Source organism: Anastrepha obliqua, chromosome 3 (genome assembly GCF_027943255.1).
Source record: "Anastrepha obliqua isolate idAnaObli1 chromosome 3, idAnaObli1_1.0, whole genome shotgun sequence".
In the NCBI taxonomy this organism is placed as follows: domain Eukaryota; kingdom Metazoa; phylum Arthropoda; class Insecta; order Diptera; family Tephritidae; genus Anastrepha; species Anastrepha obliqua.
Genome location: NC_072894.1, coordinates 30,011,936 through 30,027,796, shown reverse-complemented (window position 1 = coordinate 30,027,796; position 15,861 = coordinate 30,011,936). Strand labels below are relative to the sequence as shown.

Sequence of the window (15,861 nt, the reverse complement as noted above, 5' to 3'; positions counted from 1 at the left end):
TGCTGAACTTAAGCAAAATAAAATTTTAGTGTGCTACCCAAGTTGAGCTAAAGCAAAAAGTTCACTTCACACCAACACATAAAAACTTGCAAATTTAATTTTCATATAAATTCTGTTGCGGGATACTCCGTGTTCGCCAAAAGGTTTGAACTCACCTGAAGCAAAAAATAAAATAAACGAAAAAATAATACCCTAAGCTTTTAGCGGCCTATTGTAGCAATTAAAAAGTTTTCTAAACAAAAACAAACGAACCTTCCGAACCGTGGTCCTGACTAAACAATAAATATTTACATTTTACGGTAAGAATAATAAAAAACAAAACAAAAATCGAACTCCTTAAAAGAAATTAATTGAAAATATCTAAATATGTATTATGCCTGCAAAATTTTATAACAAACTAATATCGGTTTGGGGGCCACCAATTTTATTTTTTAAATGTTGAGATACAAACAAGTACAAACAAGTATGCGAGGTGTAGCAATTAAGTTTCGCGAGCTCACTTAGCACAACCACTGTTCGCAAATATATTCCTTTGACTCCATTTGCAGTTAAAAGCCAATGATACCTTTGGTTTGTGTTTTGTGTATATTTTTCGAGCAAGCGATCTACTTTTTCGGCATGCAATAAAATACTGCTATATAATCAGATGCTCAAACCAATATGAACGCATGGAATCCAACTAAGGAGTTACTCAAGCACCAGCAATACCTTGGTTTCAAAACAAAGTCCTGAGATGTGCTATTAATGCGCCTTGGTACCGACGCAGTAGCGATCTCGATCGTGATCTTGGTATTAGGCCAGTTGCTGCGCTAATCCAAAAGTATGCCATATCGCACATGAAACGGGTACTCTCCCCAAGTTAATAGCGAAGCTTCAGCTCTAACCGATCGGAATGAGTGAAAAGAAAGACTGAAGCACTGTCGGCACTGCATAACCTTGTTGCTAGGGTAGAGCTAGCCATCGACAGGAGGGACTACGCTACGGGCATCTTTTTGGAAATAGAGGGGCGTTTGATAATGCCTCTTTTGATAGTATTTATGTGCAGCTCTGCTAGTAAGAACTGCGTAGACTGGGTGTTAGTGAATTGGATTCGTTCGATGCAGGCCCAAAGAATCGACACGGTGCGAGCAGAGGAAGATCTGCTGGTGTCATCCGGGGTTAATAGCGGTTGCCCCCAAGGCGGTGCGCTGTTTCCATTTCTCTGAAGCATGCTGATCTTTCATCTACTTATCACTTTAAATTATGCGGCAGCCTACAAAGAAGCATATGCGGACGACGTTCCCTGTTAGGTAAACGGCATTTCACTTATGAACAGCTGTAGAAAAGTGCAGAAAACTTTGGAAATGTTTGACACTTGGTGCTGTGCGAATGGGCTATCGGCAAGCCCTACCTAGACTGGTTTTGTTCTCTTTACCAGAAGGAGGAATCTTGATGGACAGCTCAAAGGAGTCACAATCCAGCTATCCAAAGAAATCAAATATCTTGGAGTAATCCTCAATAATAAACTCCTCTGGAAATCACACGTTGAAACAAACCCATCCAAAGCACTGTAAGCCTTCTGGAGGAAGAATTGCGCAATAATGACAGATCGGTGCTGCCAAATTCTTTAATCTATGGGGGAAAACATAAGTATTGCCAAATCTTCGGCGACCATCTGGTTTTTAGGTATGTTTGCTTACTAAAGCGTGTGAGTCGTGAAAATAAGTGACAATCAATCTGCGGAGATACGGGGATTTTTAATCCCACATTCCGAGCCTTGGCAGAGATAAGCGTCGGGTGAGTCGGGTAGCACTGAAGATGAAGTCATCGCCGTCAAAGGCAAGCGCTATAAATGAACGATAACCAATTGCTTACGGCGCAAGTTGAACGATTCTCAAACGCTCAAAATCAGTAAAACCAGATTGTGGCTCAAATTCAGCTGTTCCATGCAGCAGAGCAGAATTGGACCTGCAGTCTATTGCCACTAGGCGACTCCGCAGCGGTTGCTTAAATGACGTCATTTACCATGACTCATGGAAAAATAAATAAGAAAATAATTTTGTTATTACCCCCAATATCAATTCAATATCACCCAACCTACATAATTAGAAAGCCTTTTGCACACAAAAAAAAAAACAAAAAAGTTCAAACAGTACGATGTGCGGGCTGTTTGAGAGGTTTGTGATGTCCATAGCACAATGAAGAGAATAGAAAACCAGAAAAAAACGTTTGGTTGTTGTCCTTCCGAGAATTTCAACATTAACAAGTAATGTTGTGTGTGCTAAATTCAATTGATTTTGAACTTTTTATACCCGTGGACATATTAATTAAATTTATTTATTATGCCCGCGCCGCGTTTAATAAATATGTATTAGGAAAATGTTTTCATTTGCCATAGCTTCTTAGTTAGTTTGATTTAAAAAATTAACAGCCCAAATAATAATTTACGTAACCCTTTACTCAAATTTGTACAATGTATTGTACATTTAAATTGTGTATTTTTGGCAGCTTCTACTTTTGGCCATAAAAACCCTGCTGTATTCTTTTGCAGCTCTTCTTGCAAACAGTCACTTTCTCAGACTCCCTTGCAAAGCAAGTGGCAGTGATTGTGGGCGAGAAAAACCACCTAAGTAAAAGCTTCTTATTGAATGGAAATGATAAATATTAAGATTCATTGTTCATTTCAGTACATTTACACAATTTAAAACGATATATTCATAGTATTTTCCCTCAATGGTTCAGACAAGTTTGCAATATATTTTACAAAGGTCCGCAAGGGTTGCAAATGAAGATATTTTCTGAATGACAAAATACATGACGATAAAAATCAAACGATAGAGTGTAAGAATTCAAAATGAAAAGGACACACCTATTCAATGTGCTCCAATATTCACCTATTCATCGCTTGTGAAAAAAATTGTTTCTCGTGTTTTCACAAAGCTAAATGTAGATTTTTCTTCAGAAGATTATTTGTAATTAATTCTGTCTGAAAACACAACGAACTAAATATTTTTTCTTGATTTAAAGTGAAAGAAGGAAGTGAAATGTAATTACTTATTTAATTTTAATTAAAATGTATGCATCACAGCTTTCTTTTTCACTCATAAATATCGTTTTTCAGTTTGTTTTTATATTGGGTTGGGGAATAAGTTCACAGCGTTTACACATTTTCTTTTATTTTATAATGATTTGTTTGCTGTTTCGCAAAGAGTGAGTATTCATTCGATAGAACTCTTTCTGCTCTACAAAACTATGTTAATTGTATTTTTGAGTCATCTGACTTTTTTTTAGTTTTGAGGCTTAGAAATGGAATACCAAGGAGGCAAAAATCAACATTTTCGACACCTGCTCTTCTCTTCTTTGCTTTTTGAGTTAAAAAAGCTGCCGAACCAGCCCAGGATATTTGCGACGCGTATGGAAAAGTGTCATAGCCGAGTCTACAGCACGGAAATGGTTTGCAAAATTCATGGCAGCTTGACGCCGATGGCACGTCTCAAATCACTTTTGAAGGAGAACGTTCGCCGTAACAGTCGTGAATTGGAGAAAATGAATGCGGAATGAACTGCTATCATAAAACGATTCTCAATCACCCTTATTCAATGGGATTTACCGAAAAATTGAGGCTCACGAGCTCAAAAAAAAAAAAACAAAGAAAGTCGTGTTCAAACAACTTCTCAGCACGTCGCCCGCTTTTCGTATCGAATCGTCACGGGAGCTGAGAAATGGTGCCTATACATCAATATGAAGCAAATAAAGGAGTGCGTGGCTCCAGAATATACGCCAAAGATGAGAGTCAAGCCGGATCTTCATCCAAAGAAGATCATGTTATATGTTTGGATGGACTGGGAGGGCATTGTGCGCGACGGAAAAGCCTGAAAATAATGACACGGTCAAAGAGGAACTCTACACCGCCCAGCTACACCGACATCATCGACATCTCGACAACGCCAGGCCCCACGTTGCACAAGTCATCAAAGCGGCACTCCAAAAGCTCAAATGGGAAATCATTTAGCATACACCGTATGCTTCGAACCTTGCACCGACCAATTCCTGTCAAAACATATGAAGGGCGTTACCTGGGATAACAAAGAAGGCCTTAAAAGCTAGTTCAATAACTTCTTTGACACCGGACCAGGCGATTTCTACAAATTGGCCGAGGATGGTCGAAAACAGTAACGGCGAATACATAATACATTAACTTATTGATATAATTATTCATTTTTTTTGGTTAAATAAAAGTCTTCGGTAAAAGCTCTACGAACTTATTCCCCAACCCAATAGTTACCGTTCGTAAGACCCTGATTGCCACTAGGTTGTCTGAGTAGATATGTACGTTCAAATTTGGGAAATTTTTAGAACACTCACTAAATGTCATCACTAACATAAAGTACCCTCACACACACACTCTCACTATTCCACTGCGCTCAAAAAAAAATTAAAATAATCGATGCACCGAATATATAAAAGTAATATTCAAATATTAATTAAATAATTCAAATAATAATTAATTAAACAAGAATAGAATTAACTAGAGAAAAATTAGATTCCTTTTAACTCTTTTTTTGATAATTATGATGTACCTACAGTTAATTTTGATTTCTTTGATTGTGTAAATTTTATTCCAAAGAAAGGAAAGCGCTAGAATTTTATATGAAAGAAAGAAATTGGCTAAATGTAGAGACATAAATTCATTTTAAATTTACCTTAACAAACAAACCATTCCAAACGAACTAATAAATCCCTCAATTTTCTTTCGGTACGACCACTTAAGTTCTTCACTACACACCAAGCAAAAAAACATAAAAATTGTTTTTCTACTTTTTAGCAATGACAACTATATATTCTTACCCCTAAGAGGCAAAATGCAATGAATTAGCTTATGGAAATTCAATTTCTTTCAACAAGCAGACAAAAAAGGTAGCCTTTGGTCACATAACGAAATTCGCACCTTCGCCTCAAACTTCAAATATTGAAAATAAATTCGCTTGCTGGTTGAGTTCACCGAAAAGTTTACAAAGAAGGTGCGGTTCAGTTGTCCCATTACAAAAAAAAAAAAAAACAAGGAAAAACAAAAAATTTCCTAAGTTGATAAGTGCACACTGGTCCTAAATTAGAGATTTTTAGTAGAAATTCGAATACATATAACACATGAGTTAAAAAGTTCCGGGCCTAACACATAGATGGCACTAGTTTTATTGCATTCACATCTTTTTCAGTTATTAACAACCTTAGAAATACAGCTGTTAATTTTCATAACATTACATTCATTATATATATATATATATATATAATTGGCGCGCACACCCTTTTTTGGGTGTTTGGCCGAGCTCCTCCTTCTACCCTACAGCTTTAAGCCTACAGCTTTAAGCCGACTCCGAAAGGCAGATATTTTTATGAGGAGCTTTCCACGGCAGAAATACACTCGGGGGTTTGCCATTGCCCGCCGAGAGGCGACCGCTATTAAAAACATGTTTTTCTTAATTTTGGTGTTTCACCGAGATTCGAACCGACATTCTCTCTGTGAATTGCGAATGGTAGTCACGCACCAACCCATTCGGCTACGGCAGCCGCCATTCATTAGTTCGTGAGTTATTGTGCTGAAAGTGACGCTACTTTTGTTATTTTCAAAACAATGGACTCACCAGAATTTCGTGTTTTTATTTTAAACCGCTTCTTGATGAGGAAAAGTATCGTTCAAGCGAAGCAATGGCTTGAAAAGTGTTGTGTGTTATGGGGAGCCGGCTCCATCAGAAACAAACATGAAATGACGAATGAATGAATGGTTTGCTGACTTCAAACGTGGTCGCGTGGTCGTAAAGACACCGATGATACACATCGCAGTGGACGTCCAAATGAGGCGGTAACACCAGACAACATCAAAATCATCAAAACAAACCACAAAATCATTATGAACCATCGAAAAGTGAAGCTGCGTTAGTTAGCTGACATCATAAGGATATCAACAGGTGGTGTTGGATGTATATTGCATGAGCATTTGACAATGAGAAAGTTCTGTACAAAGTGGGAGCCGCGTTTGCCGACTGTTGACAAAAAACAAGAATTAATGATTCAAAACAGTGGCAAAACTACATGAATTGAATTTCGAATCGCGCCCACATCCATCGTATTCGCCAGATTTGGCTCCCAGCGACTACTGGCTTGCAGACTAAAAAAATGCTCGCCGATAAGAAATTGCACTCGTATGTAGAAGTTATCGTTGAAACTGAGGCAAAAGATACATCGTTCTAAAAAAGTGGTATTGAAATATTAGACCTGCTCTGGAATGATGGCGTTATTCTTGATGCAAATCACGTTGATGAGGAAAGCCCGGGACTTTTCAGCCCATGTATTAAAGTACTTTTGTTTTAATGTGAATAGACTCAGTAATCCCAGTTAATTTTACTAGTAAAGACGATTTTTACTGCAAAGTAAGTAAATATATTTCCTAAATCAATGCTCAATAGACAACGTTCACAGAGCGAAATTTGTAGCATTTGGAATTTCACTAATTCCCGGCGACTCATCAGTAACCGATGTAACCCAAATTTGCACTCTATTTTGAGTTACGTGAGCGGAATGCACAGACCAGCCATTATTAGTCTCATTTGCTTGCAAATCTGCTCTAATGTTTGCTCTAAAATGACATTCCATAAACGCTTCTTTGTGATTAATATTTTCTTCCAAGTGGCATTTAAGTCTTCTCTACCCAGTCCATAAGTGGATGCCGTGTAATTAATAATCTTGATTTTGCGCGTCGTTTTATGTGAGGGCCAGTGAGTTTATTCCAATGAAGCTACAGATCTAGTAAGACTACTTTCGAACAGATGTGTCAAGCATTTCAGGCACATTAAGTCAAGTCTTTCGTTAATACAAAAAAGAGTCAGCCAGCTGTTTAAAATAACATTGGCTAATACCAACAGCTTCGTCAGTAATTGGAAGGATTTACCAATAGATCCATTGATACCGTACGACGTATCTGACAGGATTACTCCTTAGAGCGTGACTTGTTTAGCCTAAAGCTGGTAAGGATTTTTTGAGCTGTATCACTTAAATTTGAGAATGAGTTCAGAATTGAACTGAACGATAAACAGGAGTACACACACATGTGAAAGAAAACTCCAGAAGTGTATCCTGCTGAAGAAGACACCAGAAGGCAAAGACGCTGGAATATATGGCCCCAGCTTTCTGTGCCGACGGGTAGTTTTCCAGTCATCTTCCAAGCGGCGATGTTTGCTATCTGTTTACGGGCAGATATCAATGTAGACAGGAATCTCCAGAATGAGCGAATTACCATTCAGTCAGGCGACAGTCAGGTGATACTCAAGGCTCTATCATCCTGTAAGATTAAATCCCTACTGGTACTTGAATGTATCGAGAAACTGAATTTGAAGGATGCATCAGGATACTGGAGCATAACTGGGAAGTAGCGGACACATTGGCAGGAGAGGCTAAAGCATTCTTAGCTATGGGACAACACCCCAGAGCTAAAGCTAAGGAATGTTGGCTGGCCCCAAGCGAAATCTTTACTGGGGGAGTACAATTAAAAGAGGCTTGCGAAACTCATAACCGTTCATAAGGGTTAACTGAGAATACTCACGGGCACTCTCACACACCATTGCAGGTTTCGCAATTATCTGCACACCTCTCCTTGAAAAGCAATTTCTGTCATGAAATAAATAGTCGGCGTGCTCGAGTCTTGGCGGACACTTTACTGTCAGCAGCTATAATTTTGAAGTCGAAGAGACTTTTGATCTCTTGGGAACCAGTTTAAGCACTTTTAGTAATATAAACTTTGAAGTTCTAGGGAATTTCTCTTCCAAAAGGCTGTGTAGGCATCTGAGGAGTAAATTCTACTGTCGATAAACAAAAATGCACTTTATAAGCCACCTGGCCTATTACATGACACAGAGGCTTGCATGGCGACAACAGCGAATAAGGCGGCTGTTGAGAGTTTGAAGATAAGCCTTATGAGCTTAACAACAACTTAGACATAATGCAGCTAATAAAGATCAGCTTTTTAGGTTATGTCGTACGAGTGAACGCAAATGCTTTAGTGTCGAGAGTTATCGTGATGGTGACAGAGGAGGACCTTATGAACCAAAAACTTTTGCAATTTTAGCCTCACGAAGAGATCCAAATCCTCTATATTATATTTTAGTAAACTAGTTTTTGTGCACATCCAATCATTTTCACCCATCAGGTGGAGTACAACTATTTCATTTTTCAATAAAGTAATAAAGCAATTTTTATTTTATATTTTTATTATGTTTTCATTTTTAATTTAAAAATTTATGCCTGCATACAAACGTAATAAATAGCGGTCATCTCAACACTATCAAATGTCTGCGAAAACTATTTGCTGTCTGTAAACTTCTCACCTGCAAGCACAGCAATTGATTTTAGCTTGAGTGTGCAACAACTTGTGAACTGCCCTTCAGAGTTAATTGTTGAAAAAGGTAAAACTACAAATTTGAGACTCAATGTGTTAAAAAGGTTGCAGACGATTTTATGAATGAAAAGAAAATTGTGAATGCTTTATCTGTAGGCAAATGAAAGTGCCCAATCTCCAAAAACGGGCATAAATTGCTGCCTTTGAGTTGCTCGCACGTGAATTACGAAATATTCAGGTTGAATATAAAAGTGTTGAGACCTCCGCGGCCTGTTTTATTAGGGTTATAATGTGAAATATAGTATACTTGTATATGCATAAGCACTTTCATGCATACACCAACGCAGTTAATACACCTTTCCATTTACATCTCACCTAAATTGGTTTTTAAAAGGAAAAGGTGTGGACATCGGTTTCCGTAGCATTTACGCAAATATTTATTTCACTTTTAGTAATTAAGTCAATGTGTAGTACATACATACAGACGAGTGTACATACATATATGCAGCAGGTGGTATACTAAATTAATTACTGTAAGTGTCACCTACCTGCGACAGTAAACCGTACGTTTCGCCAGCTAACAATTGCTTAGGTAAACTAAACTGCTTATGTACCATATGTATATATATATAAATAATTGGCGCGTACACCCTTTTTGGGTGTTTGGCCGAGATCCTCCTCCCATTTTTGGTGCGCGTGTTGATGTTGTTCCACAAATGGAGGGACCTACAGTTTTAAGTCGACTCCGACCGGCAGATATTTTTTTATGAGGAGCTTTTGCATGGCAGAAATGTACCATATGTACATACCTACAAAGACAGATATATGTACTTGAATACTAACAAACGGTTGTAGGGAAATTGAATAAAGTATATCAGTGAAAATAAATAGGTAAATGTTTGCTTTTCAATGTAGTGTAAGTTGCTTTAGGTGGTGTCGTAGGCGTCTGTTGTGCGCGCCTTCTTCCATGCCTTTGAAAATGGACAGATAAGGATACTAATGTTTGAGCTGAAACTTTCCAGGCGATTATTACATTTCTAGTATGAACATTGCGCGCTAAAAGCAAACAAAGACTATTCAAGAAAATCTTTGCAACTAAATTTAACTTGCAAACGGCACAAAATAAAAGTTTTAAGAAAGTGTTCGGATTCCTTCCCTTGCACTGGTAGCTTTCAAGATAGTTCAATATACAGGGTCCGACATTCAAAGTGTAACTAACTTCAGACCGATCGCGCAGCTGATGCACGGACATCAACTGTCTGTTAGTTGGCTAAATTATAGTCCAGAGTATTCTGCACAAGCGCGCGGAAACATTTTGCGGAGAGTATGTGCGAGAAAAGAAAATCAGTAATGGATTTCAAATGTAATGGTGTGATTCCATTATATTTGGCTGGAAAATCTCCAACCAGCGATTGTTCGTGAACTCGAGCACCTTAAGGTAAATAAAGTTTTTTTTTTATCGCACTATTACTCGTTACGATGACACTGGTATCATCACGAAACGTCGCGGTGGTGGTCATCAATAGACTGCAAAGTCACGTGAAATGGTCAAAAAGTGAAGAAGCGACTTGAGCGAAATCCGCAACAAAGTACCAATCAAATGGTAAAAGAACTGAAAATATGTGACCGTACCATCCGCCGCTTACTGAAAAATGATCTCAAAGTCAAGCCTTACAGGATCCAAAAGGCGCATGATCTCACACCAAAGCAGCAACAAGTCGGACTTGAGAGAGCGAAGAAGTTCTTCGCTTGGCCGAAATCGGTCAATGCACGAACATTGTGTTTTCTGAGGAGAAAATTTTTCAAGTTGAGCTATTCGTAAACACCCAAAACGATAAGGTTTATTTGACCGACTGTTCATACCAGAATTTGAGTTATCGATTGGCCACCAGCACCCGCCACAGGTAATGATTTAGGCCGCTGTAACCGCCGATGGGCGCCCACTAATCGTCTTCATCGAGCCTCGCGTCAAGGTAAATGCGAAATATTATCGGAAAGTATTCTGGAGGTTGCTTTGAAGCCGTGAGCAGATAAACATTTCGTTGGCAAACCACGAACGTTTCAACAAGACTCAGTACCGTCTCACGAAGCTCGAGTGAACCAAGAATGGCTAAAAGACAACGTTCCGAACTTCATGACGTCTACACAATAGCTTTAAAATTCACGAGACTCAAATCCGCTGGATTATTCTCTTTGGGCCATTTTGCAGAGCAAGGTCCGATCTAAAAGATTCAACAGTCCAAACTAAGTTTATGGCCTTTTTAATTGGTTACATTTCGAGTGCCGGACCCTATACTTTTAAATAAAATTGATATGCCTTATCAGTTAGTTTATTGAGAAATAATAAATATCACATTAAAAACTTTATTCACGAAGAGATCCAAATCATTTATATTACATTTTTAGCAAGCTAGTTTTTGTGCACATCCAATCATTTTCACCCATCAGATGGAGTACAACTATTTCATTTTTCAATAAAATAATAAAGCACTTTTTGTTTTATGGTTTTACTATTATGTTATCATTTTTAATTTAAAAATTTATACTTGCATACAATCGTAATAAATAGCGTTTATCTCAACACTATCAAATGTCTGCGAAAACTATTTGCTGTCTGTAATCTTCACGCCTGCAAGCACAGCAATTGATTTTAGCTTCAGTGTACAACAACTTGTAAACTGCCCTTCAGAGTTAATTGTTGAAAAAGGTAAAACTACAAATTTGTGACTCAATGTGTTAAAAGGTTGCAGACGAATTTATGAATGAAAATAAAATTTTATGAATTATTCACTGCATATCAATTACATATCATTGACAGTTTTCAGTGGGAATGCATATAAACTTACTAGGTTGTTGAATAAGTTTTGCGGTTAAATAGGAAAACCACACTTTTATGGTGTGAAATACACTCAATAGTATAGTCTACCTGAGCATGAATACACTTGTTAAAACGAGATTCCAAGTTATGAAATCCATCCCTGAAGTGAGAACTAAGAAGTGGTGCAAAATACCTACAGCTGTTATGACCTCATCACTTGATGGAAAATGCTTTCAAGGCATTCATTTCCTTCGGGCTAGAAGCAGATGGAAGCCGCTAGGGTCGAAATCTGGTGAAAACGGTGGGTGCTCCAACAATTCGAACTTTAATTCACGGAGTTTTGCCATTGTTAAAATGCTTTTGCGACACGGTGCATTGTCTGCATGAATAATATTTTTTTTCTTTTGCAAAAGGGTTTTTTCTTCATAAACTTTTCCCTTCAGTTAGTCTAAAAGGTTACAATAATATTCCGAAATTATTATTTTACCATTTTGCAAGTAATCCACAAACAAAATTCCTTTGGTATCACAGAAAACTGACGCTAACACCTTCTTAGTTTTCTGGACATGAACTCATTTTGGAGCCGAAGAACCAGATTGCCACCATTCTTAGCCTCCTGTTTTGATTTAGCATAGACCCAAGTCTCATCTATGTATAGTGATGAATTGACTTCATCCTTTCGAAAACGCTCTAGATGTTGCTGAGGAATGTTGTGAGTCACATTCTTATGTGTTTTTGTTCCACTGTTGGCGAATGCGGCACCCAGTGCGCACACAGTTTTCTGAAACCCAATACTTCAGTCAAAATATTGCTTGCACTACCCAACGATATGCCTAGGGCTTCTACTAAATTTCTGATGCTGTTGCTGTTGGTGGACATCATTGACGTGGATCGTCTGCAAGGCTTTTGCGACCACACTTCAAATCAGCAACCCATCTTTCTACTGTACTAATTAATGTACGAAAAGTCCTAAAATACTTTCAACATTCCTTTAAAAATTTCCGTTGCCTTTAAACCTTCCAAAAATACAAAAATAAAAAGTCAATCACCCCACGATACTTGATTTTTTCCGTTGCCGAAAATACTATGGCAAGTCGATACTAAATGGCTTGTAAATAAAGTAGTTTATTGGTTTAAACTTGTAAAAAATTCTCTTTAGTTTACTGTTGTATACGCATACACTATGAAAGTAGTCTTATTTCTTTTAAACCAAGAATTGTATTTATTTTGTGATTGGGCTGTATGAGATGTGGCTGTTGCAGAAAGAGGTTGTAAAACATTTCATTTTTGTTCCATATATATTATCGCCATCCATCCATAACCTTACAGCATTTCATTTTCATTTGTTCAACTAATATCAACTGCAGTCTTCCTCTATCGGCGGCTGTCGTTTTCTCCTTCACCCAGAATGGAGTAAGGTTTCTCCTTGGGAATGAGATAGAAATTACACGATATAAGATAGGGCCCTCGCCTCATTTGAAATGGTGTGTTTTTGCGTATTCTTTAAAAGCGTGTAAAACGGAAAGGAAAAAAGGTTGTTTATTTTTTTATGTTTTTTGAGTATTTTATTTTTTATTCCATTGTTAAAAAAATAAGGATCCTTCCAACTTTTTAAAATGGTCTTCACATGGACAATGGGCACAGATATAGCCGGTTCTACAGAACTGATTGCGATAAAATATAATTTAAGTGACGTAGAATTGATGTTGTTATCGTGGGAATTACGATCATTTGAAAAAAAGATATTTTAGTGGTTTTTTCTGACCTTTCGGGTCAGAAAACGGTTTCACATCTTTGAACGTCCGCCATTTTGTGATTTTTTTTCTTTTAAAGATCTTAGTTCACACGATACGACATTCATACTGAACAACAACCTTTTTGTCTTTTTGATTTCAGACACCTGCGAGTCCGGGAATCCGTGTCGCCAGCGACATAACTTTTTTTTGAAGACCATTTTTTGAAGGCTGACAACTTTTTGAACGAACCTCGTACGCTTAAAAAAAAATTTAATTTTTTAATAATGGATCAGCAAATAAAATATGTACTCAAATCAAAAATAAAAAAAACCTTTTTTCCTCTCCGTTTTACATGTTTTTAAAGAAACTCCCAGAAAACACCATTTCAAATGAGGTGAGGGCTTTAGGTGCGCAGGTTTTTGCTCGAGTTATCGTGCGCACGAACGAGCGGACCAACATGGCAAAATTGACAACGGTATTACTATGTTTTCCAATACTGCAGCAGAACGTTTTGAATCCAGAAAGTATAAAGGAAATGCGAAAATTGAAGAATGTTGACTAAATGCCATGGTTATTAGATCGAGATAAGAAATTGGAGAGAATGTTGAGGAATGGAATTAGAACAATCAGTTCACTATTCAAGTGGGCTAATGGCATATTCAAAAAGTTGTATAAACAGAACTGTCAGGATACAAGCTGCAAATACGTCTTACTTCGCACATACAAAGTTGATGAAGTCGAAATTACTTTGCAGGAATCACAAACTACGAATTTACAAAATGTCATAAGGCTTACACTCACATACGGGTTGGAAGTATGTGTTCTGAAATCGATTAGTTAAATTATTTTGAATGAAAGGTTTTGAGAAAATGGACCTGTACGACTTGAAGACGGTACTTACTGCATTCGGTGCTACGACGAAGTAAACCCATTTATCGGGGTGAAAATGTAATCAGGTACGTCAAAGAGCAACGGATTGGATGGTACGATCACATCTTACGAATAAGCAACGATAGTACTCTAAAAAAGATCTGCGAAACAAATCCACAAGGCGACAGAAGAGGAGGTCGGTGGAGAAAACGATGGAGAGATGGCATCGAAGGCGACTTTGGAGCTATGGGCATATCTGGGCTGATGACCGAGTGACTTAGAGGCGAATTGTAACGGAAGCAATGGTTCACCCCGAACTGGGATGCTATGACGGTGAAGATGATGATGATAAACAAAAATGCAGAAGTGCCTTATTTATTGTTTTTTATCATGGAATTTATTTTTGAAAAATGTTCCATTAATATGTTTGGATTTGCTTGATTTTATTTTTCTCACGCATTTCATAAGCCATTTGAGAGATGCGACGGTCAACAAAAACTCAACTTGTTGCATACCTACAGGCGGAAAGGAAATCAAGTGGAAGTCCTTTAAACAATTTATGCACGCTTCAAGCAAGTTGTTGAAGTTCTAATTGTTGTTCGCAACCTCAAAATTTGCATTTTTGCTTACAAATGCATGAGGAGAGTAGGGAAAAACAAACCAAACGATACTATTTCGGTATTTTCGTTTAATACTTTGAAAAAGAAGAATTCCATAAATATACAAGCAGTTCTCTTTTAAATCAATTACGATATCCGTAGTGTTAATAGACACAGAGTAGCAGACGTTTTATATTTTAATCTCAGTACCGATAAAATTTCCCTACGTACAGATAAAATATCAAACTAAAATTCCAGAGAAAGATTCAAAAAATTTTCATAAAATCTCGCGACACTCGTAATTGGACTTTAAAACCACCCATCATTAAATACCCCAACTTGCACACATTCATATGTAAATAGGCATGTATGTACTTATATCTTTACTCAATAATCAAAATAATTTCTACTTACCAGCAACACCTTAAAAAGCGGCAATGTTTGCGGTCCAAGCAAAAATTTCACAAAATCAGTCTGGCTGCAATTGAAATTCGGATTGTCTGGATGGCATGGTCCAAATTCGTCATCATCTGCTTGATCAAAATTATTAAATATTTTTTGTGTGTTGGGCACCCAGTTATCAGCATTTGTACTGGTACTGGTGTTTTTTACATTCACTAAAGCCACATTAATCACATCACTGCCAACTCCCCGCTCACCTTCATTCATATCCAGTGAAGATGAATTTGTGGCATTAAACAGCCATTCTATGTTACCCCTAAATATATCACCAGCATTTTGCCCAGTCGCTGCAGACACTGGTGACGGTGGTATGTGTGTTGTGTTGGCGGCGGGTGCACTGTTAGTATTTACATCGATGAATGTGGTTAGCAGTTGTTTGCCGAAGTCATATGCGATGGTGGTGAAATTGTTGATCAGTTCGTTGAAGGTATTTTCATCGGTATTATTGATGTATGTGTAGTTGGCGAAGAAGCCAGCATCAGTACTATTTACAATGGGCTTACCCAAAAAAGCGCCGCCTGTAAATAGACTGCTGTTGTTGAGATGTTCGTTCATTAAATTACTAGAGAGGGCGAAGTTGCTTCCATTTACATGGATGGTGGGGAGATCGGTGGTTAAATTTGTATCGACTGGGGCAAACAGATTCATTTCGGCCGATTTTTAGGTTTTCAGTTGCTTGACGAATTTTCCTATATCTTTCATTTTCACTATTTTAATTTGGTTATTATTTTTCGCTGTGAATATTAAAATGAGATTTATTTCACAAGGATTTTCACTTAACTCTTCTTTGCGTTCTATTGTTGCACCTCTTGTCTCATTATTTTTTTATATTATTTCCAAAAATGTATCGTTGGCTGACTTTAAACAGTTTTTGTGCTTGAATATCTCTATCCATGTATTATAATAAATTAATAGTATTTAAAAAAATTATTAAAACTCCATTATTTGAAACTTTTTTACTCCAACCGATAGTTCAAAATATGGAATTCATTTCGATTTTTTATCAAA

The 15,861-nt window shown here is 37.4% G+C and overlaps 1 protein-coding gene across 1 annotated transcript in view; it reads right to left on the bottom strand.

Annotated features, from left to right (window-relative positions):
• Window positions 1-15,502, bottom strand: part of LOC129241904 (neuropeptides capa receptor) — a 134,570-nt gene extending 119,068 nt beyond the window's left edge. The window contains exon 1 of the mRNA XM_054878455.1: window positions 14,806-15,502. Coding sequence (XP_054734430.1) covers window positions 14,806-15,501 — 696 coding nt within the window. The 5' untranslated portion in view covers window position 15,502. The remainder of the gene's footprint in view (window positions 1-14,805) is intronic.
• Window positions 15,503-15,861: the final 359 nt, after the last annotated feature.